The 24385-nt window shown below is 47.9% G+C and overlaps 2 protein-coding genes across 13 annotated transcripts in view; one reads left to right on the forward strand and one right to left on the reverse strand.

Moving 5' to 3' along the window:
- The first annotated feature begins 42 nt into the window (after positions 1-42).
- Positions 43-13082, forward strand: PPP1R7 (protein phosphatase 1 regulatory subunit 7). Of its 8 annotated transcripts, none has more exons than XM_072344801.1 (12): positions 47-130; positions 631-708; positions 878-1000; positions 2926-2979; positions 3931-3986; positions 4576-4641; positions 5200-5330; positions 5984-6146; positions 9598-9714; positions 10255-10359; positions 11270-11356; positions 12698-13082. In XM_072344801.1, exons 2-12 carry the CDS (start codon positions 666-668, stop codon positions 12872-12874), a joined length of 1122 nt encoding a protein of 373 aa, XP_072200902.1. In that variant the 5' UTR covers positions 47-130; positions 631-665; the 3' UTR covers positions 12875-13082. The 8 variants fall into 8 exon arrangements, with proteins under 8 accessions (XP_072200903.1, XP_072200905.1, XP_072200908.1 ...); XM_072344803.1 differs by having other exon boundaries at positions 878-982; XM_072344802.1 differs by lacking the exon at positions 631-708 and having other exon boundaries at positions 43-130.
- Positions 13083-14562: 1480 nt separating this feature from the next.
- HDLBP (high density lipoprotein binding protein) overlaps positions 14563-24385 on the reverse strand; it is a 34843-nt gene continuing 25020 nt past the window's right edge. For all 5 annotated transcript variants that reach the window (XM_072344071.1, XM_072344074.1, XM_072344075.1 and 2 more), the window contains exons 20-28: positions 23910-24048; positions 23010-23164; positions 22342-22446; positions 21621-21755; positions 20950-21093; positions 20597-20782; positions 18870-18986; positions 18345-18473; positions 14563-17060 (exon numbers count right to left, since the gene is read on the reverse strand). In XM_072344071.1, coding sequence (XP_072200172.1) covers positions 16974-17060; positions 18345-18473; positions 18870-18986; positions 20597-20782; positions 20950-21093; positions 21621-21755; positions 22342-22446; positions 23010-23164; positions 23910-24048 — 1197 coding nt within the window. In that variant the 3' untranslated portion in view covers positions 14563-16973. The remainder of the gene's footprint in view (positions 17061-18344; positions 18474-18869; positions 18987-20596; positions 20783-20949; positions 21094-21620; positions 21756-22341; positions 22447-23009; positions 23165-23909; positions 24049-24385) is intronic.

The following is a 24385-nucleotide window of genomic DNA, read 5'->3' on the forward strand; positions in this document are numbered from 1 at the left end:
CTCGGCGGGGCGCCGGCTCTGAGCTCTGATTGGCTGCGACCGCCGTTGAGGCGGTTGTCGGAAGGGGGTGGTGGGAGGAGAAGTAATATGGCGGCGGGGAACGAAGAGGGGCCGCAGGAGATGATGGAGGGTGAGAGCTCGCTGCGGCCGGCGGGGTCGGGTCGGCACGGAGCGTGGAACGGCGCGGTTCCGGGCTGCTGTTCGTCCATCGGGAGCCCCCAGAGGGGCGCGATGGGTTCGGGGCCGTCCTGGCCGGGCAGCCCCTGGAGGTCCGGCCTGAGGCGAACCCTGTGGTGATCCTGGGAGCGGGGCCTGAGGGGCGCGGGGTGCGGCCTTTGCGGGGGAGGTGGCAGAAGCGGGGCTGTGGAGGCTGCTGTGACTTAGGACATAAGGAGAACGTAAGGAAAATCCCCCAGTATGGTTTCCCCGGCTGGGAGCCGTGCTTAGCCGGCCGTGCCTTTGTGGTTCTTGCTGTTTTTCTGAAGCCTTCACCTCGTGTCATCGGTACCTTCGTGTGTGATACTGGTTCTATTCCTTCTGAAAGGTCTTTAAGTGTCATAGATCTCCTTCCATTTCCGTAAACTTTGGAATTGCACTTCATTGATCTAAGAAATCTCCTTTTTCCTCCAGTCTTCTTCCCAGATTGTTGGTTTTAGGAAGATGTGATGGGAGGAAAAAGTGCATCCAAAATCAAAGTAGAAACAAGGGGTAAGAGGCCTTTTATTTAAGACTAAACCTTTCATTTAGTTAACTTAGGATTTCTACTAACTGCATAGTGGTATTTGTGAGTCCTGGTTGTGATTTCTGCTTGCTGCTTTTTGCCCTCAGCGTGTGCTGCCAGAAGTAGCCTAACTCTGCTGTTCTCTATCTCCTGCAGTCGATAAGCGGATCGAATCGGAGGAGTCTGAAGACGAAGGGAAGAAGGAAGCGGTGAGCTTAGTAACAGACCTCAGCCAGCAGAGCCTGAGAGATGAGCAGAATGGTGAGAAGAACTCCCCAGGTACTTTTCCACCTCAGTGATTTAGGGAGGTGTGAGCCACCCACCTGTGTCAGTCCTTTGTGTTTCTTTGTGTGGATACACAGTGTTTGTCTCAGCTAACAGCTGTCAAAGTTTTTTAAAGTGATAGTATAATCCTTGCTATTGTAAAGCTGCTTTGTTTCATGGCGTTACAGATATTAGACCCTTTTCCTAATTATCAGTGTGTGGAACCACGCTTGTCTTGGAAATGTCAGCATTCAAAAAGAGCTTGATTCACGCTGCTTTGTGGAAGGCGTCTTGCTTTCTATAGCAAGATGCTGGAAGTGTTTATTAAAAATGAACAAAACCAGCTCTTCGTACTCCTGTCCTGTGCAGAGCTTTTAGCTTTAAAAATTGCCAGATCCCTTTGGAAGGCAAAGAGGGCTATTTCTAGGTATAAAACACTTTCTGCAGCAAATTTGAAGTCATTGTTAGCTATCAAACAATCAAAAAAGCCTGTAAGTTGAATGCTGTGTGGTGGTGTGTCTCAGAGCACATGCCACAAACTAAATCCTGAGCTGTGCACAAGCAGTTGAAGCACACAGATCAGTTGGGGACAGTTTTTCTTTGCACGCACTTAATGTTTTGAGCATTCATTTAGCTGATGTAATTTGTTTGTGCGTTTGAGATGTGTTGTATGTTGTTTCCCTTTGGGAGCTGTAACAGGAGAGAAATGACTTTGAATGACATACTTTTATTTCAGACGGGGGCAGGAAAAATAACCTATTGTCAGATTTATATTAGATGCTATAAACAAACAACTATTTCTAGGATAGAAACTGAGAAGAGGAATAATACTGGAGCACATGAGATAGGAGCTGGCAAGGAAACTAAGGTGTTCAGCTGAAAGGAGCGTGGGTGTTTTGCCACCTTTCTTCACTGAAGCTCACAAACAGAGCTCAAACAGCTGAGATTTCACGTTTGTTGTTAATCCTCTGAGGACCAGCACTGCTGCTGCGAAATCTATTAGTGTATATAATACTTTTCATGCACGTGCAGTTAAAAAGTGCAGTTGGGGTTCTAGCTACATTAAATGGTTGTGGTGCTGTGGTTTTATGTAACTCAGTAACTGCCGTTCTGTGCTGCAGAACTCGGGCTTCCTGAGTGGCATCCTTTTTTCTTACACTTGCAGTGCTTGCAGGCATGGGTTACACCAGACCTCTCTTAAGTAACTTCAGTGCCAAAGCGATATGTTTCTTTTTTCCCTCTTCAGAAACAGTCTGCATTCTAAATTGTGGACTGAAGTACTTAATACTGAGTGTCTAATGCATGTGAGCTGCAGTGTGTGCTGTGAGGAAATGTGCCACTTGACAGAGAAGCCTGTCAGCTGACAGAGATAGAAGAATGTTTTTGGCCAAAGTACCTACTGAGTGCAGCAGCTTTACTGTTGGACACCTTTAAAGCTCCAAAAAGACAGGTTCCATCACTGAGCACTGTAACTTAGTGCTTGTACAGCTCAGTCCAAGGGGAATAGTTTGGTTCTTTCTAATGTGACGTCTCAAATAACTCTTGTTCTGACCTCAGACTCCGTTCCTGTTGGCTGTAGGTTCAGCTGGGCTGTTTGTCTTGGAGCTCCCTGTGCTGGCAGATTTTTGTACCCTAGAAATAGGTTAAAGAGATGTGGTCATGGGAGCAGCTGAGGAGTGTATCCCGCTCCCCTGCTGGAGCGCATCCCTCCTCATCTGGCAGAAAAATGGGAATTCAGGTTCTGTGTGGTGCTAAAATGCTGACGGGCACATTTATGCTAATCAGTTCTGCTGGCGTTTCTATACCACCATGCAACGTCACCAAAATTGTCAGCTCATTTTCAATCCCCAAATGTAATTTATGCTCCTTGCTAATTTATGCTGTATAAAATATTAAAAGATGATGAACAGAGGACTCTCTTTAAATCTTAATTTCCACAGGTCAGTTCAGTGAGGGCTCTTTCCTGTTTGAATGCTGTGGCCTATTGCGGCAAGGTAAATGACAGTGTGTGAAGCTATCAAACCCTGCAGTTTGGCAGGATTAACAATTGTGACTTTTGTACAGTTAATCCTTACCCTACTGCAGATGATACCAGGCATTTGTAGGAAAAGCACTCATTAAGGATTGGGGATGTTTGGCATTTGTATGAATATTGTGACCATGCTCAGGAAATAAAAAGTCATTACTGTGTTAATGGGATGGCTTTGCATACTATAATGCAGGAGTTAATCCAAAGCCTTTGAAACTTGACTGTAATTAAATATGCTTCTAGGTTTTGGTTACACATAGAAGCTTATATGTTTTAAATGGAAAGGGGTTGCTTTTTTGTATCTGTTTTGCCAAGTCTTATTAGACTTCCTTTGGAGATTGATGCAGACATCACGCCATCTCCTGCAATTGGGAATCAGGTGTGAATTATTCAGCATGGATGTATCCAGTAAACTTCACTCCCTCTTGTGCTGTGATAGAAGTACAGCAAATGCTGGGCTACCTTCCAGAACTACAAAAGCATTTCCCAAGCAAATGTATGCAGCGTGATAAACAGTGTTTTCTAGCATATTAGTGAGCTTATTCAAACAGAAGAAGTGAAATCCATATTCTGGCAATATTTGTGAAATAAAGACAAGAGGGTGGGGTTATGGAGATGCTTGGTCATTCTTGGCACTATCAGGTGCCAGCTTAGGTGTACTTAGGTTCCTCCTTGGCACCCATGCGTTGGGTTATCTGAGGGCCACAGACTCTTTGGAGGGTACATCCTCAGGGGGATGCTGTCGTGATGAAAGTGAGTCTATTTCTAATGCAGCAGAATATCCAGATTGTGCATCTTGTGTGTAACTTGTTCTGAAGAGCGCTTGCTCCCTTTGTCCCTCTGGATGTTAGCCATTGTATTCACGTCTTTAACCGTCAGATAGCAGAAGACTATAACATGTCTGTTTCTGCTGCAGGAGAGGCAGAGACACCAGTGGACATGGAAGCAATTAGTCTGGACCCAGAAGCTGAGGTAATGGAAGATGTTTTGTTCTTTCAGGCTTTACTTAGTAGGATGAAAGGGAAAACAAGTATTGAAACCAAGCTAAAAGATCTAATTCTTCTGAAGGCCCTGACTACCGTATCTTCTCTGATACTGGTTCAGAGCCTTCAGGCTAGACATACAGGTATTCCACTCTTGATCAGTATCCAGAACGTTTTGTTTGTCATTTTGGGTTTTAGAATAAACGTAGAAGCAAATAAAGTATCTTCCAGTTAAGCTGTAAGTGGGTAAGAGAATCTTGGGCAGTTATTCAAGCTACACAATTTTTTTTCAGTAAAATTACAAATTTACTAAGAGAAATAGCCCCCTGTTGGTGAAACCAAGCTCACATTGAGAGTGAGGAGAAGGCTTTTGCCCTCTCACAGGTACTGCTTTTGCAATTAATGAACTTAGGCCTGTGTTTCACCATTGCTGGTAAAATCATCTGCCAAACCAAAAGTTTTAATGAGCTGTGCTTTTTGTAAGTCTGTCGTTTTCCTTAGAAGAAAATAATAAGGTTCATCTTTGAAGAGTATTTTGAAACACTTGCTGAATTCCTCTGACCTCTGTTTCTCTTCAGGATGTTGACCTGAATCATTTCCGAATTGGGAAGATTGAAGGGTTTGAGGTGCTCAAGAAAGTGAAGGTAACAGCTCAAAGGAATAGAGAATATTTGGAGCTGGAGACTGTGTGTGTCTGACCTAATAGAGAACAAACATGGGAGTCTTTGGCTGCTATCCTAGCAATTTCATGTTATATTTGTCTGAAGAAGGTCCATCTAAACCTAAATTCTTGCTCTTCTAGTTTAAAGGCATTTCTGCTTGTCTTATCAGTATTAGACCATGTATAAAGTTGGTCCCTCTCCTGCTTGTAAGCTCCCTTCAAGTACTGTAAGGCCACAGTGAGGTCTTCCTGGAACCTTACAGAACTTCTGGAGGCTTCTAGTAAACTGCTGCTAAAAGCAGGTACAGTTGGAGCATGTGGCTTAAGGCCTGGTCCAGTGAAACTGTTGGGTGTTTCCAAGGATGGCGATTACATGGTCTCTGTGGGGCCCTGTGCCAGTGCCTGCATTCCTAGTAAAAGATTTCCTTCTGCAGTGATGGAGGAAAGCTAGAAAATGTTGTATTTTAAGAAACAAAGCCCGTTTTCTGTCTGTATGCCAAAAGGCATGACGTGCTGCTGTTCGTATCTGTTTTCCTGCCAGACTCTGTGTCTGCGTCAGAACTTGGTGAAGCGCATCGAAAACCTGGAGCAATTGCAGACCTTGCGGGAGCTGGATCTGTACGACAATCAGATACGGAAGATCGAGAACTTGGAGGCTCTAGTGGATCTTGAGTGAGTCATGGGGAATCACCAGGTTTGGGCTGTGGATGGATTGTCACTCGCTGAGTTACTGAGCTGTAATTACTCCAGTCTTAATCACCTAGAGGCTTCTTGTCATTCTCTTGTATGTGAAGACAGTATCTGGTCTCCATTGATATTTCACTGTGCAGTAAACTAGTTTTATTCTGGAGCTTACTTGGGACAGTGGAAATGAAACATCGTCTGTGTAAGACAGCAAGAAAGGTAGGTCACTGCAGCTTCCATGCAGGTGCAGGAGTGCTCAGACATTCCTTGGTATTGATAGGGAGAGCTCCATATAACATTTGTACTCCTGCAGAAAATGACTGGAGATGTGATGTTTCTTACGGACTGAACAGTGCTGAAAGTTGGCTTCCCCCCACAGTGGCAGTTCCACAACTGGGCAAAACAGCGTGCTTTTTGCACGTGACATACCTTTGTTTTCTCTATGGCATGCTATGAAAGTAGTTTGAAAGTTGTAGTCACTATTTCTGATTAAAGAAATGCCACTTGTGACTCCAGCTTCATGGCTTAACAAAGTGCTTGATTTCTGCAGATAGTGAGGCTCACCATCAGTTTACAAATGCCTCTGCCAGGACCTTCTATACCTCCTGGACTGAAGAGCCCTTTGTTTTGTTTTACCTCAGGATCCTGGACATCTCGTTTAATGTTCTGCGACACATTGAAGGACTAGATCAGCTTACCCAACTTAAAAAACTCTTCCTCGTCAACAACAAAATCAGCAAAATTGAGAATTTGAGCAACTTGCAGCTGTTACAGATGTTAGAGTTGGGATCCAATCGAATTCGGGTAGGCTTGCTGTACAAGATGCTAGCTGGAGAGTTTTGAGCTCTGTGGCTTTTGGGATTAGCCCATTCTCAAAGTGCTCTGTGTTGACTTTGACTTGTGATTTTGCTGTTTTTATTGTTCTAGCCATTCAACGTATAGTTGTTTGTTTGCTGCACCTGCTGGATCCTTCCATTATGTGTGCGTGTAGTGCCTGACTTTTGAGCTATAACTGAGGAATTTCTCTTTAGTGCATTCCCTGTGTGCTGCCCTCTGCAGATGGCAGTTTACTCTCTATAGAGAGCCAAGCCTATCAAAGCTACCAGCTATTGATTTCTCTTGCCTTCCTCATGGCTGTTGCTCTGTCTGCTGCTACTTCATCAAACTAATTGAACTGTAACTGCAGTTTCAAGTTCATATGTGTATTTGATAAATCTCTACATTTGTCTCACTCAAGAAAAACATTTTCTTGAGGCCTTGCTCTGAAGTGCCTCAAAAATCTGACAGCCCATTGCTGACTGCTTTTTCTTATCAGTGGCCTTTCCAATTTTGTTGATTTTGATTGCACCTAAAGGGAGGCGGTTCTGAGTGGTGTCTGTTGTCCGTAAGGGCAGACTTGTGCATTTTGCCCTGGTCTTAAGGGAATGGGTGAAACAGGCAACACGAAAGACTCACTGTGTGCAAAATGAACTATTAATTTTTTACAAGCTTTTTCAATTATATATACACTTTATAAAACAGCTGTAAGAAATGAGTGCATTCCAATCTGAAAATTGTATAAAATGATGTTGCCCAGTTGCAGATGCTGAGGAACTCTTTGTTATGCTGAATGAACAAATGAGGAAGATACGTATTTGTTCTTTGTATTTTAAGCGTTGTGGAAGTCTAGAAGGTCTCCTTTCTGAAAAAGAAGGAAACTTAAACAATTAGAAGCAGCCTTCAAAGGCAGAAATGTTTGCTGCCTTTGTGAACTGGAAAAACTCTTTTTGGTCCAAAAGCTGAACTGAAGTGACTCTTCTGTCTGAAGGAGTTGTTACTTTGGAAAGTTACTTAGGGGGGAATAAATCCTGAGTGGGAGAGCGTCAGGCAGATGAGTGGTTAGGAGCCTTATGGTTCACATAGGCTGGGGAATGTGATTTATAGAAGTGCACTTGTTGTATTCAGAAGCATAATATGCTCTAGGGAAATCGATCCTTGCGTTTCCAAAGCTGGGTTAAAGAAAACTAATACATCCCATTTCTCAACATCATTACTTAGTGCAAACAAGAATAAAAACCAGACCAGCTGGGTTTCTGTACTGGTACTGGGGCAGTGTATTGCCACCAGTGTTGTCAAGCTGGAGAATATACTTTGAATGACCAGCTTGAATGTGCATTTTTTGCAGTGCTGAGGCTGTGCATGGTAAAAACCAAAACAATGATATCACTGTATGAGTAACAAGCTAAATTTTCTTGGTTTTGGCATCTTTTATGTTTATCTGTTAATTCTTTTCTGGCTTCTTTAAAAAACAATGCTCTGTGCTGCTAATTGCTTTACTGGAGTGAGAAACCTGTGTCTAGGGTGGGCATGAAAAAATGCATCTCACTTGGGGAAACTAGAACTCTTCTGGTAGTTTTCCTGCTGGCAGGTTGGCCTGGCTACGTGCTTCATAGGAGCATGTATCTGTAACTGTGGAGGGGAAGAAGCCATGAGCAGGCAGGTCAGGCAGTGTCTGTGGGTCTGGGATGCCTGCTAAGTTCATCCCCAGAGCATTAAAGCTTCTGCAGTAATGCTGTGTTAGTCATTTGCTGCAAAACTTAACTTCTTGGTGTGCACTTAACCTGGGGCCCGTCATGACTTAGAAAACACTCGTAGTTCTGTCCTTACATGAATGATGGGGAAACAGTTCCATGCCTGAGCTGATCCATTTTCATGCTTTTCTTTCCAAAGTTGGACTGAGGCAACTACAAGGCAAGCACTTAACTTGTTCCCTAGCTTTTTTTTCCTCATGCCTGTTTCATACTTAAATGTGGCTTCTTTATTTTTTTTATAGCTTTAAGTAGCATTTTTTTTCTTTCTGATTATTTCTTCTCAGTACCCTCAGAGTCACAAGTATTTCCTCCTCAGGGCTGGGGGAGCTACCATTGAGAAACAAATCTATTATTTTCTTGCAAGGCCAAAAGAGGGGTAAGTCCACAGGCTTAGAAGGAGGGTGAGTCCAAATACGAGCAGATAAACAGCTTATTTTGAATCTGTTGGCAATTTTGGGATAGAGATTGAAAAGCTTCTTTCTGGAGCGTACCTATAATACACTGTGTGCACGTGTCCATCTTCTTCTGCCTTCCCATGCCCACAAGTGCACACAGAAGTCTGAGTGGTGCTGGGATGTGGTGTCCTGTCTCACCAGCACTGCTGGGCTCTGACCCTGCCTGGCAGGAAGGGATTCTGAAAGCTGGCATGTCACAAAGTACTTGAGCACAGATGCACAGCAATGTATCTATATTCATGCTGCTGCTTTTCTGTGAGCTGAGATCTGTTTTTAAAATTCCTTTTTAGCAGCACCTCCCTCTGTTTTGTATTTTTTATAGCCTTTTCCTTGCAAAGAAAGAAGGATTTTATTTTTTCTTTCCTCCTGTTTACAGGAGCCCTTTCTAAACCCATATTTTATCCCTTTTCTTACCCTGTCTTTTTTTAATCCTTTGTTGATGCTTTATGGTGTCCTCATTTTTTTTAATTGTTGTAAGTAAAGAATATGGTTCTTCATGGTGCCTCACAGAGATTTTCTCTTCCACTAAAAGCTGAGCTCAGCATTTAAACTGATGTAGTGCATATGCTCTGTCAGTAGTGTGTATATTTAACGTGTGTGTTGCTTAAATTGTTATGTTCTGCCAGTGGTGTGAATATACAGACAGTAGTTAAATGTGCTAGCAGCTAATGGCATCTAGATACACCCAGGAGGTGGTTAACCTTGTTTATGGCAGAGAAACTAATGAGCAAAGGAGCTGGGCAGCTTGCCTCCGACTGCTTTCATCACTGATGGCTAGAACTGAATTTGGGAACTTCTCCCAGCTTCTCTTTTCATTCACCAACGACAGATAGCCTGAATTCATAAATGAGCATCTCCTGCCCTGGGTGTACACCTTGTGGTCCAGGGAATGGCCTTTTCAGTGTTACAGAGCCTGTCCATTCTCTGATCCTGCCTGGACAGTGGGGCTACAGCCAGGAGAAAGCAATGTGACCCCTGCTGAAGCCAGCAGCTAGCAGTGCCGTTGGCCAGCCCTCACAGGCTGAGGTTTGCTGTCACTGCACAAAGCCCTGCACTTTGCTCTTGGGTCCTGGGGGAGGCCCAGCCCACACGCTTTGTGTTGTGGAACTGGCAGGCTTGTTTTTCACAGGAGGGGAACTGCTGCACAGGTCAAGGCTTTACAGTGCTAAGTGTATCTGCAGGTTGGAGTTCTGCATCACAGCGACGCTGTCTGCTTTGTGCTTCTTGCAGGTCATTGAAAACATCGACACCCTGACTAATCTTGACAGTCTGTTCCTTGGAAAGAACAAAATCACCAAGCTCCAGAACTTGGATGCGCTGACAAACCTGACCGTCCTCAGTATACAGGTATTGATCCTGCTCTGTCCTGTTGTGTTTGAAACACCCTTGTGACATGAACCACCTTTACGATGAGCTCTTTTGAATCTTTGGTGTTTGGGTCAAGCTGCTGTATTAGAAGAGTGAAATGAATGTGAAGCCCAGCTTCCTTCCTGAAATAGTGCTTGTCATTTTTGCAGTAACATCAAATGAGTTATGCTGGGGAAGTCCTCCTATTGGCAGTCAGCTGAAATCCTGTGACTTCACTTAGGATTATTATGTTAGAAAGACCTACAGAATGAATGCTACTAAAGCATCGTTATGTTTCTGAAGAGACCAAGTAGGAAACTGCTGCTTCTGATGGGGAGGTCAGGGTCTGACTCTCCTGAACTTGGAGACTTTGCCTCCTCTGGAACTTCCTTAGGTCTGGTGGTACAGTCCTTTAAGACTGAGCACATGACATTGATGTTGACCCAGACAGGCTGTTTCCCCTTTCCATGCTTTATCTCCCATGACTCGCTTGGATTTTGGATAGTTCAGATTGATCTTAAACTGTTGTTATGCTTTCAGAGTAACCGCCTGACCAAGATTGAGGGGCTGCAGAGCTTAGTGAACTTGCGTGAGTTGTACCTCAGCAACAATGGCATTGAAGTCATCGAGGGACTGGAGAACAATGTGAGCAGTATAAGTGTGTCAGAACTGCTGCCCTCGGCATCCTGCACTGGGGGGGGGGGCTTTTCCTGAAGCTTTTGTTCCTCAGCTGTTTCAATTAGGAGTGAAGGATTCCGAGTATCTTGAAAAGACCACAAAAATCCCTAGTATTAGTTACATTGAAGTCCCTTACATGCACAAAGCCCCTCTGGATCCTGGAGTAAGCTGATTTCTTGATTGTGGAGGGGAGCATTTGAGGCACATGGTTCATGCAGCAGCCTGGCAGATCTTCAGCAGTGAAATGACTGATGGCCGCTGCTGGCTGGCTCTGATGTAGCCTTCCAGACAGCAGTTTGTGGATAACCACGGGTCTTTATGGGTAGGACAAGTGGAGCTGGGAGTGAGAGGGACAAGCCATGGCATATGGCTTGCCTTCCTGTCACTGTAATTCTAGATAGGATTGATTTCTCAGAAGCCTGCAGCATTTTGATTCTCACACAGCAGCAGATGGCGTTGTAGGAGAGCAGAGAATTCAGGAACTTGGCTGTGTGCAGGGCAGAAAACTTTCTCTAAGGCTTTTGAACTTCCTGCTGCAAAAAGCATTCAGCTCTGCCTAGGAGGACGTTTCTTATCCAGATGTTAATGGCTTCCTATCCTTAATGCTCTGTGGAGAGAGAGAAGTTACTTTCTAGGAGGCTTCAACTGACAGTTGCCATCCAAGCAAGTAATTGCATTCATTTTTGCTGCATGGCTTCTGGGAGGTCAGTAACCCAGCTCAATTAAAAGCAGTCTTTCTGGCTAAATGTAGACGGGAGTTCTCATTGTAGGACAGCTGGTGATAACGTGTCGTTGCTTCTAGTGATTTTTATCTCTGGATCTGAGTGACAGAAGATCAAAGGTAATTTAGTGTAAACACTTTTGTTTGCTTGTCTAGAACAAACTCACAATGCTGGACATTGCATCCAATAGAATCAAGAAGATTGAAAATATCAGTCACCTGACAGAGCTGCAGGAGTTCTGGGTAAGTGCTGTGCTCAGTGAAAAGGGCCTCTGGTGGGGAGGAGTGCTGAGTGTCTGTCCTGGGCAGCTCTCAGAGTGCTTCTCATCTTGGTGAACCATCTTAGCAGGGTACAGTGTGATGGTTTCCCCTCGGTAAGGAGTTGAGCCTACCAGGATTTTGGCAGGGCTTTGGTTAGTGGTACAAGCCTGTCTATGTAGGATGTAGGCCCTGCCTTCACGCTTGTGGCGATTATGAAACAGCCTTACTGTGTCCTATTTTTGCAAATCTCATCTTTCTTTAAGTCAGCACGACTGTGTAATGAGAGAAGCCGATACCGTGTCACCACAGCACTGGAACACAGCCTCTGTTTAGAACAGACTTGATATGGTCATGTTACAAATATGAAACAAATGGAACAGTCTCTGGGTTACTTCCACTCCTAGAAGGCAGATAATTGTGTAGGGTTGTTCCTGCTGCCTTTGTGACACCCTGGGTAACAGGTCCTTTACCATTCATAAGTCTGCTAAGGATATAAGCAGAGCCTTTTTTCGCCTGATATATCAGTACTGTGCCACTCTGGGGACCTACATACAAATCTGTTCCTGTTTTAGGGACAAGCAGCAGGTATTCATGAATTAACAGGTTCTCTAGCTCCTTTCCTGTGTTAGAGCTGAATGTTACACTGCCTAATGCCTGTTGTCTGGAGTTCAGTTGTGTAAGCTTCTGAGCAGAGGCTGAGAGAGAGGATGGAAAAGCAGTTGCAAATGGAATCAAGCTGCAGACCCTACTTACTGTCCAGGCTGCATAGACCATCTTTCTCACCTTGCTTAGCCGGCTGCCAGTGGTGTTACCTGGTGGTATTTATTCCGTAAGGAACTCTTTCAAGTAACAGGAGCTGAGAAGCCTGTTCAAAAGATGTCATGTTAGGAAAGAGACAGTGTTTGTGGTTGCTCTGCTTATAGAAGGCACTGCACAGCTGTTTCCATTCCTTATACAGGAAGCAAAGGCAAGATCCTAACCTCACTGGGCTTTCCTTGCTTTAAGAGTCCTCTGCCAGACAGAGCATTGGCCAGGATCTCCTGGCTTTGTCCAGCTCCTTTCCCTACCTGGAAATGGAAAATGCTCTTCTGGCTTCTCCCCCCAGCCCACCTTCAGCACTGTTAGAAAAGAAAAGCTGCTGAGGGAGGCCAGAGCCAATTCATTGGCTTATTTTTTTCCTCTCCTGGAGAGGAGGGCCGCATAGCCTTCATGCATGAAGCCTGGACAGTTAGAGCCGCTGGGTGATGCTCCTCTTGAGCAGTGTTGGTGTGGTTCCTGATACTTGGAAGTATTGATGTGTGTGTGCATATGTGTGCTCTGCAGATGAATGATAATCTCGTTGAGAGCTGGAGTGACCTGGATGAGTTGAAAGGAGCCAAGAACTTGGAAACTGTGTACCTGGAGCGAAACCCTTTGCAGAAGGACCCCCAGTACCGGCGTAAAATCATGTTGGCCCTCCCATCTGTCCGGCAGATCGATGCCACGTTTGTTCGGTTCTGAACCTCCTGCTGCCCTCTTTTTCCTGCCCTCCTTGGAGAAATGGCCCAGCTGGGGTTTTTTAGCCACTTACCACTCCCCAGGTCTTCAGTACACTGACACTCTCAGAGCAAATAGTCAACAAAAAGCACTGACTACCAGACCTTGTGTACAATGCACTCATTGTTTTTGAAATGTTGTTATTATTATTATTAAATCTTAACATAAGAGACTTCCTCGTGCTTGTATCTTATTTGCCTGGGAGGTTTGGCAGCGTTTGTAACAGACTGGAGCATTTCTGCTTGGAGCCACGTGGTGACACAGCTTCAGGTTTGTGATATCCCTGCAAACATCGCTGTTCCTGATCCAGACTTAGAGGTGGTCAGTAAAAATGTGGGCGACAGTGTTGACATGGGGGAGAATCAGATACAAATGCTCATCCAGGTGCTCAGAGCTGAGTTTTTGCTAAATATCTATTAGTAAAACCATAGTGGGGAGAAGGAATGGAAGCCTTTCATAGCTATTTTGTTACTTTTTTTTCGAGGCACAGTCACAGGTTTGCTATAGTTGACTGAGAAGAGCTAGCTTGAGTTGCAGAAGCTTTGTGAGGATGTGTGTACCTGGATGGAGCTACCAATGGAGGCACTGCTAGTATGGCACCTGTGTTAAATGCTGAGCTGTAGACCGAGCTGGGGACTGGAGAAGGAATTCAGAGGTAAGATAATGGGCTGTGTATCCCACCCGGGGAGGGGAAGGGTCTAGTCCCAGGCCTTCCTCATTGCCTTCACCTCCACTTTCCTGCCCTGTGTATACAACAATTACATCCACAACAGCAGCCTGTGTGCCTTCACCTCAGCCTATGCACTGGGGGACTTTGTCCAGCACAGCAGTGCTGCTTGCAGGTGGGGCCCTTCTGCTTCAGCTGGCTGTTTGCTTGGGCTCCTTATTTGTTATTTTTGCAGTCAGTGCCACCTCCTCAATACACAGTTCAGTTCAACTGGGTCCAGGTTGCCCACCTGCTACCCTGAGCTTCCACAGGGCCCTGTTTATGCCAGGGCTCGCCCAGCACATGCCTGTGGGTTGGGTCTGAACAGGCAGCATGGGGTCAGTAGCCTGTCCTAATGACTCCCCCACCCCTCTCACCTTGGTTTAATGCACTTACGTGCTTTGGACTGCAAAAGCTCTCCAGCTGGGCCAGAGATGTGTCAGTGTTGTGGGGAGGCAGCTGAGAGCACCCTGGGACTGGGCTTACCTGCTGTGCTGACATCCAGGTGCAGTGACAGCTCCATGTGGCTCTCACAGGTACAGTGTGTTCAGAGACAGGGACAGCAACCTGGCTTCGACCTACTGGTACCTGCTGGCTGTAGGCTTGGGCTTCTTCGTCAAGTTTCAGGTAATGGCCACTAGGCCACACCAGGAGGTATGGGGCACGGGCACTGCGTGGGGACGCGCTGACCCCACATTCCCTCTTGCCAGCACGTGGTTTTATCAGGCAGGCGGTCATCTGCCTGGTGCCAACATTCCCAGGTTGACAGAGGTCAGGGTGAAACACTGTCAGGCTTTGCTCTCAGCTCCCCTAGAGGGCAGCGCTCACTGCCCTTGTCCTGGCTCAGCCCAGGCCAGCTGGGCCTTGTCACAGCAGGCTGAGCCCAGCCAAGCAGGGGCTGCTCTGCATCTCAACCCACCAGTAGAAATAACATCCGTGACACTCTGAGCTGTTTCAGGTTTTATTTTAGAATTTATAAAATTCCAGTGTCATCCATACTCATGAGCCTTTTTACATGTTTGCATATAGTCTCCAAATTCCAAAGTTAAGGCCAAGGGATCATTGCTATGGAAACATACAATATGGAAGACGTCAGAGAGGAAATGGACACATGCCACAGTCTGCTGCGGAGGGAGGGTGGTGGGGGACAGTACTAGGTTCAATCACTTCATGACCTTCTTTAGAGTGGAGGGTCGGGCTGTGGGGCAAGCCCAGGTGGCAGTGCCCCAACTGTAACTCAAGCCTAACTGTGCAACTGGTGAGGGCAGGGGGTATAAAGAGGACGAGGGGGTGATAGGCTTGGTGACACAGGACAGACCTAAGCTACAGGGGTAATAACCATTTTCTGACAGACACGTGTGGGAGGGTGTTAGCCTAGTTCTGCCTGACCCACCCTGTTAGCCATCTTCTGGGTGGATGCAAAGCCACCCAGTCCTTCGGGGGCAGGTGGGTGCCCTGCAAAGGGACGTGGCCTGCTTCGATCGTTTCTCAATCTTACAGAGAGCGCTAGGAGGGTTTGGTGCAACTTCTGCATAGCAACCTCTTCCAAGGAGAGCTGTCGTGGGAAGGAGAAGCATTGTCAGACCTGGCAGACAGAGCGCAGTGCTGGAAAAGGCAAGCACGTTGGGCCCAGCCTGCCAGAATTCAGGCCGTAAGCAGCACTAGAGAAGGGAGGCCAGGGCCTCCTGCTTGTCCAAGAGCTGAAGCAGCTGGGATAGAGGAATGGCTCAGACTACAGCCTTCTATAGGACCTTCTATAGGACCAAGACAGGGGAAGGAGGGTACACAGGACCCCGTGCCCCCTGCCTCCCTCTACATAGATGTGGTTTTCCTCTTAGTGGCTGGAGGAGCTCAGACATGGCCTCTTAGAGCAAGCCAGGGCAGGGCCTAGGCACAAGCAGCCCAGAGGATAGAGCATGGATCACCCTCTCCAGCCCATACAATGGAGGCCTCAGGGAGGGCTTGACGCACCACACTGTCAGCCCCATCGCTTTCAGTTCCCATTTTCCACCAGAGCAGAAGCCTGGCTCCCAGTCTGCAGGCAGTGGCTGCTGTGAGGCCGGGGCTAAGATCCTGAGGCCAAGCCTGGTTCTAGCTCAGGGAAATCCTATGGTCCCACAGCCTGCATGTGCCTGTGAGCAGTCTGCTTCCCCCCAGAGGAGCTCACGCAGCTGCTCAAAATGCTCCTCTTTGATTTTCCTCCAGGGTTCTGCTCTGGGTGCCAGGGTGAGAGCTGAAGCAGCTGCTCACCCACCTGCACTGAGAGGCCACCATCATACTGACTTTTGAGGTAGAAAGAAGGCAATAGTAAATGGCATCCCTGCCGCTCACACCTAGATGCTGCAGCGCTCGCAGGGGACTACAGCTCCTCAAGGCTCTGCTTCCCACCAGCTTCTCCTGGGCCGCGCCATCACAGCAACCTCAGCCAACCCAACATCTGTCCCGTCCAGTAACGCTGTCACACGCTGGTTGCCTGACTGCCCACGTGGGCTTTTGGGAAGGGTGAATAAGGAAGTGCTGGGAACTAGGAGCAGGGTCTGTCATCGCGCGCTGGAAGACTCATGGAGCGTGCAGGCTGGGGCTGTGCTTGGTGTGGCACAGAGGTGCGCTGGCAACGCGTTCTTACCTGACCAGGGCAGCCATATGTTGTTCTGGTCCCTTCCATCTCTGCTGCCTCTACAACCTACTGAAGGTTTTGTTCCTTTAAAAGTTAAGTTTCTGACCTTTTAGATTACGTTAAGCTCTCCCCACAGTCAGCTATCAGCATTAAATGGATTTTTGGCAGTTCAAAGGAGGAAAAAAAACCAAAAAACAAAACAAAAAGAAACAAGTTGATTGCACTCTACAAAGGTAAGGTAAGGCCTGGGATAAACACAAAGGAAAGAGGGCAAACGTTTTGGCTTTAGAAAGTCAAGGAAATTTATTTCCTGAGGTCATGAGACAGGAAGTAGATTCCTAGCCACAGTAAAGGAGGTCTCCTAATGAAGGCCAGAATGCCTAGTAAGACACGCTCAAGAGAGCTGTTTTTTCTGCTAGCGTTTGGGAAGCTGCAAATCTTAGTCACTTTAAGTCAATTATGAAGTTTCCAACCAAAATACACGCGTTTAGTGTTTGAATCTGAGCGGAAGTCTCGTTCCAAAGAAGGAGAATAGATCCATCAAGAGATGAGAATGGGTCCTAGCTGTGGTGATAGCTGAGGGGAGCAGGATGGGGTCTAGCACTCCAGACACCATTAGGAGACCTCATGGGGCAATTGACTTGTGCTCCAGCCGCTGGGTCAGATTTCAGACAGGAAGTATTTGTGGCAGGTTAGTGTCAGGTCAGCGGGCTGGAGGAGATGGTTCTGCTTCCAGGTCATTATCGTTTGGGTCCCCAGGGAAGAGTCTTGGGGGCAACTTGAGCCCCAAAGCTGGGGAAGTCTTCAGAACTGCTCATATCAGGGGCCTAGAGCAAACAAAAAGGGAACAAGTTAAGCTCCTGCCCTGCTGCAAACCTGTACGGTGTCTCTGAGCTAAGCAGCTTTCCTGGTGTCCTGGGGGTGAGGGCTGAGCACGGCCGTGGTGTCCTTTGGGTGCCCAGGACAGACATCTGAGCCTCCAGAGGTGGCACGGGGGAAGGTACAGACAAGGAAACAACAGGTGGATCAGGGCCTTCAAGAGCCCAACCTTAGTAACTCGGTCACTGGAGTGGGGTCAGGACAGTCCTGCAGCAGCACCGGGGCAGCTGAGGACAGAGCAACTGTGTGTCCTGATACATGGCTCACAGCGAGAGCACAGCTGCAAACACTGAGCTGGTTCTGTGCACAGGTCAGAGGTGCCAGGGCCTCACGTCAACCTCTAAAAACCACATGACCTAATGGAATGCTTTCAGACACTGCTTCCTCTAGAGAAGTGGGCCCGTGTTAACAAGAAGCTGGATAGGAGGCAGCAGTCCGTGCTTGCAGCCCGGAAGGCCAACTGTGTTTTGGGCTGCATTAAAAAAGGGGTGGCCAGCAGGGACAGGGAGGTGATTGTCCCCCTCTACTCTACCCTTATGAGGCCCCATCTGCAGTGCTGCATCCAGACCCGAGGCCCCCAGCACAGGAAGGACGTGGAGCTCTTGGACAGGTCCAGAGGAGGTCACTAAGATGATCAGAGGGCTGGAGCAGCTCTGCTATGAGGAAAGGTTGAGGGAACTGGGCTTGTTTAGCTTAGAGAAGAGAAAGCTTCATGGAGACCTCACTGCAGTCTTCCAGTACTTGAAGGGAACAAACAGGAGGGGGAATGGCTGTTCACAAGGGTGGACAGCAACAGGACAAGGGGAATGGTTTTAAACTAAGAGGAGAGGTTTAGGTTGGATCTTAGGAGGAAGTTTTTCACCCAGAGGGTGGTGACGCACTGGAACAGGTTGCCCAAGGAGGCTGTGGGTGCCCCATCCCTGCAGGCATTCAAGGCCAGGCTGGATGTGGCTGTATAACACTGGGGGGTTGAAACTGGATGATCATTGTGGTCCTTTCTGCTGTATCTGACAGTGGGACACTCAGTGCAGGCAAGATGTTTGGCAAGAGACAGGGGTGCTCTGGAAGCTGGAGCCTTGTATAGGCCACAAAAGAGCAGGATGGCCCTTCACCACTTTCTCTGCCCCCAAGGCAGGGAGAGCACTGTTTCTTTCCCCAGCTGAAATGGGGAGGCAGATAACATAGTCAGCCATACACTCTGCGACCCCGAAGCAAAAGCAGCACTTGCTCACCTTTTCATTGTTGACAGTGGCCCAGGGTGCATCTCTCACCACAAAGCCCTTGGATGGGGCCTTGGACTCTTCATGGGAAGAGGGCTTCATATACACTTGCATTGCCTCATTGTCCACCACATCTGCAAGCTGTAATGAAATGGCTCAGTTAGGAGGATGGATCTTAATGGTTCTTCAAACTGGTGTAATCCCCACCCCCAAACTATCCCACATCTTGCTGCACAGCGTTTCTCTACCACTGTGATGGCCACCAGCTACTAGACTGTAACTGATGCAAGCTGCAGCAATGTAAGCACGTGCACATGCTGGCAACATCCCAGCATACATATAAGCTGCCCTTTCCTAGACAGTGGGGCCAGTCCTTGCAGCCTGTAGGCTGAGGGACAGCTGCAGGTGAGGGCTAACAGCAACCTGCATATGGATCGAGTTCTCCGATGCCGTGGTAGAAAATATCACCTCAGACATTCAGCTCTGTGGTTAAGGAAATCCTTGGTAAGCCCCCATAGGGATACGCTGAACACTTACATATTCTTCCTCCAAGTTCAGGATGTGATCAATAGCTTCTTCCACATTCTCAGGGAGTCCTGTCACAGTCACGCAGTTGGGGTCAGGAGCTCCGCTCTGGGGAAAACGAATATCCACCTGCAACACAAGGAACAGGACAGGACTGAGACCTGCGCAACTGAAAAGCTACAGCCTACTCCCCACTGCACCGTGTTTAGCTCTGGGTCCCCAGCACAAGGACGTGGACCTGCTGGAGTGGATCCAGAGGAGGCCCATGAGGACACTCAGCAGGCAAGAGCACTTCTGCTATGGAGAACGGCTGGAGGAGCTGGGGTTGCTAATCCTGGAGAAGGGAAGGCTCTGAAGAGACATCGCTGCAGCCTTCCAGTACTTAAAGGGAGCCTACAGAAAATCAGGAGGGGGACCCCGTTGTCAGGGAATGTTAATGATGTGGCAAAGAGAAACAGCTTTAAACTAAAAGAGGGCAGCTTTAGATGAGATATTAGGGAAAAAATGTTTCCTATGAGAGCGATGAGGCACTGGAATGGGATGCCAGAGGAGTTGTGAATGCTTCAGCTACACAAGTGTTCAAGGCCAAGTTAAATGCAGCTTTGAGCAACCTGGTCTACAGGGAGATGCCTCTGTCGATGGCAGAGGGTTGAAACCAGGCAGCCATTAAGTCCCTTTCAGCCCAGAGCAATCTGAGATTCTCTGTGCAGAGTTGCCAAGGAGGGCCACAGTTCCAGTGTCCTCATTCTGCATCTCCATCACCATGCTATCAGCACGAGGCACAGTAAGCTTTCTGTCTCCTCCACAGATAATCCTGGCTAACAACCATTTTATGTAGATGGCTTAGCATTCCCTAACATAGCCACTGAGCTCTCTTACAGACTGCCTTCCAGATGGCTGCAGGGAAGCTATACAAGATAAGGCCAAAACCAAAGGCTGCTCATTTGTACTTGTTTCAACAGCAAAGACCAGCCAAGATGCAAGCCCCCAAAATGTCGTCACTCTGGATATACATTCATTAGCTGCTCCTAGTAAAGCATTTAGTACTGCCATGTGCTGTCAAGGATGCTGACCCCTGCCCTTCCCAGAGGTAAGCTGACTGTGACAACAAAGCCTTTCAGCTTCCAGCAGGCAAATCTGAATCCCTGAAAAGTGCCTTTGGGAATCTTAAATTGGGGGAAACAATGGTTAAAACAAGGGAAGAAATGCAGAGAATCTCTTTGAGCTAAGAGGGTCTGGGTGCAGTCCTTTCCCAGAGATCCCCAACATCAGTTTCCTGTTCATTTCCAGTACCTGAAGCAGCTCATGACCATCTCTCCCTTCTAAAGATTACCTAAGATCCCACCTGAAAGATCTACTAGAAGTGCTTCACAGAGGGACAGAGCTCAGTGCTGTCTGCAGGGCTAACTGAGAGCAGAAAAGCAGCATTTCCACGTTCCTCTTCAGACCGTGTTCAAGCAAGACAAGACCAGCTGAGCCTGTTCCCTGCCCGGCTCCTGGAGGAAGGGTGACTCACAGCTCAGGTCACGCAGCAGAGCACAACAGCACTGGCTTTTCTTTGTGTCTGTTCCAGCCGGAAGTGCTCCACAGGCACGAGACAAAAGCATCACAAGATTTGAGCCAGACAGTCCTCATCCCAATTCAGACCCTCATCCCAAACTGGTACCTTAGCACAGGAGTAACCAGCTTCACCAGCTGCCCAGGACTTCCCCACCCGTGCTGCAGCACCCCCTGCTCACCTTGAACTCATCCATGATTTTGCGGATGGCTTTGCCACGTGCACCGATGATGCGTGCGTGAACACGGTGGTCCAGAGTCACATCCTCAGACACCATCTGCTCCAGCTCACCAACAATCTTCATGATGGCATCCCGGGCAGCCTCAGCATTCTTCTCATAGCCAGTGATGGTGATCTGGTCCTGCGCCTACAATACAGGGACATGTGTCAATAACCAAGCAGATCTCAAGGCTGCTTCCTTTTATCCTCCACTTTATGCAACAGTAGCAGAGGGAAATCAGAGCCCTAGAGAAGATGCTGTGCTTTCTACGCTCACCACCAGCGGCGCTTTCTGTGCATCCTCTGCTGTCTCACCTGGCTTTCATCATCTTTGTCAGGGAACTGGATGTTGACCTCATGCTCTGTGCGTATCTGGGTGATCACTGCCCCCTTCCGCCCAATGATTTTGGGGTGATACTTGGGATCAACGGTGACTGTCAGCTTGAAGCTTCGCAAGGCCTGGAACAAGAGGAGCAAAGTGAGGCACAACAGCAGAGAATGCACCATTCAAGTCCCAGCATTTCCTTCTTACTTCTGAGATGCACGGGACAGATTCTGTATTGTCCTGCCCAAGTGTAAATGGCTACAGAAGACCAAAGACATTCACCTGCTGGGGCCTTGTGCTTTTGTCACATCTAGCAGGCATCCACAGGTAGCAAACAACCACCCAACTCATCCCACTTCTACTTATTCAGAGCTGGGATAGGAATTGCCTATGAAGTACAGACTCAGTGCTCACAGTGAGTGAGCAGTGTCCTTCAGCATCTCAATGAGACACAGGGTGAGTCCTGGGCAGTGATTCTCCTGTCAGCTCATATTATATTTGCATGAGCTACTCTGAGTTCCTCAGACATGCAGAGCAGCTGCTAAGGGTGCAATTAAATGGACAGAGGTTGTACAGCTTCTGAAGGAAATACCCAGAGACTGGGTGGTAGGAAGGCACAGGCTGGTGTTCAGCTGGAAGGAAGGACAGGCACAGGCCTTACCCGATCCTCTTGTTCAGCTTGCAGCTCCTTCACTCTTTCCAGCAGCCCAGCCTTGGCACGGTCCAGGTTGGCAGCCAGCCCCGTGATGGTGATGATATCCGACTGCAGCTCAGGAGCAGGGACCTGGATGTTCACCTGAGCAACATATGATTTTCATTTTGTACCACTGTTCACTTCGTGTTGGCTTCTCACTGATCTCCTCTGCCACCAAGCACAGCTCCCACCCAGCCTGAAACCCGCTTCTTCTGCCACTACCAACATCAGATTCCTTTGCTGTAGGACTTCAGCCCCTAGGAGTTTGTGTGCTAGGAAACAAACCTATGTTCAACACACTGTTTGCAGCCAACCTGCATCACACCTGCAAGCAAGAAGTCTGCAGTCCCTGTGGGCTTGGAGGGAATTCTCCCAAGCAGACAGGCATGGCAGAGCTGTCTCCCGTGGCCAAGGAAGAAAAACTACTCTTGCACTGGTAAGGAATCCTGACAAGCCCCAACAAGCCATTCAGTACTCACAGCATCAACACCTATCTCACAGTTTAATCGCAACATCTACCGAGCCTCTCGACCAAGGATTAAATCATGCAGGTTTCATTTCCTTTTTATAGAGCTATGGTCAAGCCAGCACAGTCCTGAGTATGTCACATCTGGCTGCCAACACCACAAACATGGTCACCTGCAGATTTCCCAGGACAGAGAAGTTGGAAGGAAAAGCAACAACTTACTTCAAACTCGTCCATCATTTTACGGATCCCGCTTCCTTTCTGGCCAATGATGTAACGGTGCAGATCAAAGGGAACTTCCACTTCAGTGGTGACAGGAACCAGAGCCTGCAGAGAAGAGATCACAGTTGACCCAGTTGAAAGACTTCTCCTGACTTTCTGCTTGCCATGTAGTTGTTCAACAGACTGTGCTGCTGAATTGATGTGCTTTCCCCTGTAGTCACGATACAAACTCTACAGGAGAGAGCAGCTGCAAACACTAAGATGGCCTGTTGGGTGTTTAACATCATTTCCAAGCTAGCCACCTTAAACCCTCCCCCTTCAGGAGTCAGAGGCTGTTTTCATATCCCTGGTGTCCACCTAGCAGAAGCCTGCATGGCAAGGTCTGCTAAGGCTGGAATGATTCAGCCTCAGATTGTTTCTCTTTCCAGCCCTGCTTCATAAAATGTCACACTCTTCTGACAAGTAACCTGGGGCTGCTTAACCACCAGGTGAGATTACAGAGAGATTACACAGAGACCTTCCCCTGAGCAATGCAGACCTCCACAGTTAGTGCCAGTGACCACCTGGACTGCAGTACCAACTGAATGCCACCACTGAAGCTTGCGGTGAGCTTCTAACATCAGAACAGGACTTCACAGTAAGGCTAAGGGGCCCAGAAAGCCACGTACCTGCAGTGCCTCCTTTGCTGCCTCACACTTCTCTCTGCGACCAGAGATGATGATGATATCACACTTCTTTGGAGAGCTGGGGTCTGCATCCTTCCCATCCTTGCCTTCCCCACCCTCCTCACCATTCTCCTGCAATGCTGGCTCTACAACAGGAGCTGAAAACATGCAAAGACTCATGTTAAGGGCACAAGAACCCCTTCTTTGCTCAGCATCACCCCCTTCAGATCGGCAGGCTCAGCCAAAAAAGATCAGTCACTACAGCCTACTACCACGCTGCTTATTACCAACACAGGCAGCTTGCCATGGCTTAGCCTGGACTGAGCAGAACAAGTATAACCACTGAGGTCATCTCCTCCTTTATGCACAGCACTGATATTGGCTCTGCCTGCACAGAGAGGACCTGCAGCCACACTACAGAAGTGGAAGCCGTGCTCCTACATCAACAGAATCAACGAGTAAGGCTGGCAGTTTCTTCAGCAGCAGGGATCTCACCCACGTGGCACTGGCTGTAAGTTACAGCAGGATGGCTGGTCAAACTAGCCAACAACTGGTAATGAAGGCTCCACCCAACAACAAGAGCACGAGGGCTCAGAGAAACCTTGGCAAGCCTGCAGAGCAAGGGAGCAATGGGAGGTTCTGCTTTTGACCAGGATAGGTACTTCTGTCCCTGTGTTCTGTGGTGAGGACACGTTCAGAACACACGTTTGTGTTTTTATGCTCCAGACGTGACCCCTGGTCTCAGGAGGACAAGGCTCACGCCAGGCCCACATTGAGGAACACAACACAGAACATGTGGGGGCACCTCTGCACAGAGCTTAAGTAGAACTTCTCCACCGACTGAGTAAGGACTACACATCTCATCACCCCAACTGCCATGTGAACATGCATCCACGGGTATACCTGGGTTCTCCTCCCTGTCAGGGAATTTGATCTGGACACCATAGTCCCGGGTGATCTGCTGGATGCGGGATCCTTTGGGGCCCATAATGGAGCGGTGGAACTTTTGTGGGATGGTGCATTCGATTGTCACTTGAGCTTCCTGTGAGAAAGCAGAGTTGCTCTATTGCGAGGCAGCCCCTTTCACAGGTGCAAACAGGATGCTTGCACATGGTGAAATCCAGGACGGACATATGAGGTGCTGGGAAAGGTAACGGCTGCTGTCATTGAAAGAGCTGAACGTTTCCTGGAATCTTTTTTTCCTCTCTGAGAGGTTAGCATGGAATATATTACTGAAAGCTGCCTCCAGCCCAGAATGTTAAAGGCTCCTGAGACAGAAGCACAAGCTCTCTGTAGCCCTGAAGGGAAGGAAGCAGTAGGAGGAAGGAGAAAGATAATAACTGAAGGAAGAGCACAGGTTGTTTCCAAAAGCCAATACT

This window comes from Excalfactoria chinensis, chromosome 9 (assembly GCF_039878825.1).
Source record: "Excalfactoria chinensis isolate bCotChi1 chromosome 9, bCotChi1.hap2, whole genome shotgun sequence".
NCBI lineage: Eukaryota > Metazoa > Chordata > Aves > Galliformes > Phasianidae > Excalfactoria > Excalfactoria chinensis.

What these genes read in the sequence shown, in the direction of transcription:
- PPP1R7 (XM_072344802.1), top strand. Translation starts at nt 88, where the DNA reads ATGGCGGCGGGGAACGAAGAGGGGCCGCAGGAGATGATGGAGG. An exon ending in GTCTGGACCCAGAAGCTGAG is followed by an intron (nt 3,987 to 4,575) that starts GTAATGGAAGAT and finishes GTTTCTCTTCAG; the next exon opens with GATGTTGACCTGAATCATTT. An exon ending in GAGGCTCTAGTGGATCTTGA is followed by an intron (nt 5,331 to 5,983) that starts GTGAGTCATGGG and finishes GTTTTACCTCAG; the next exon opens with GATCCTGGACATCTCGTTTA.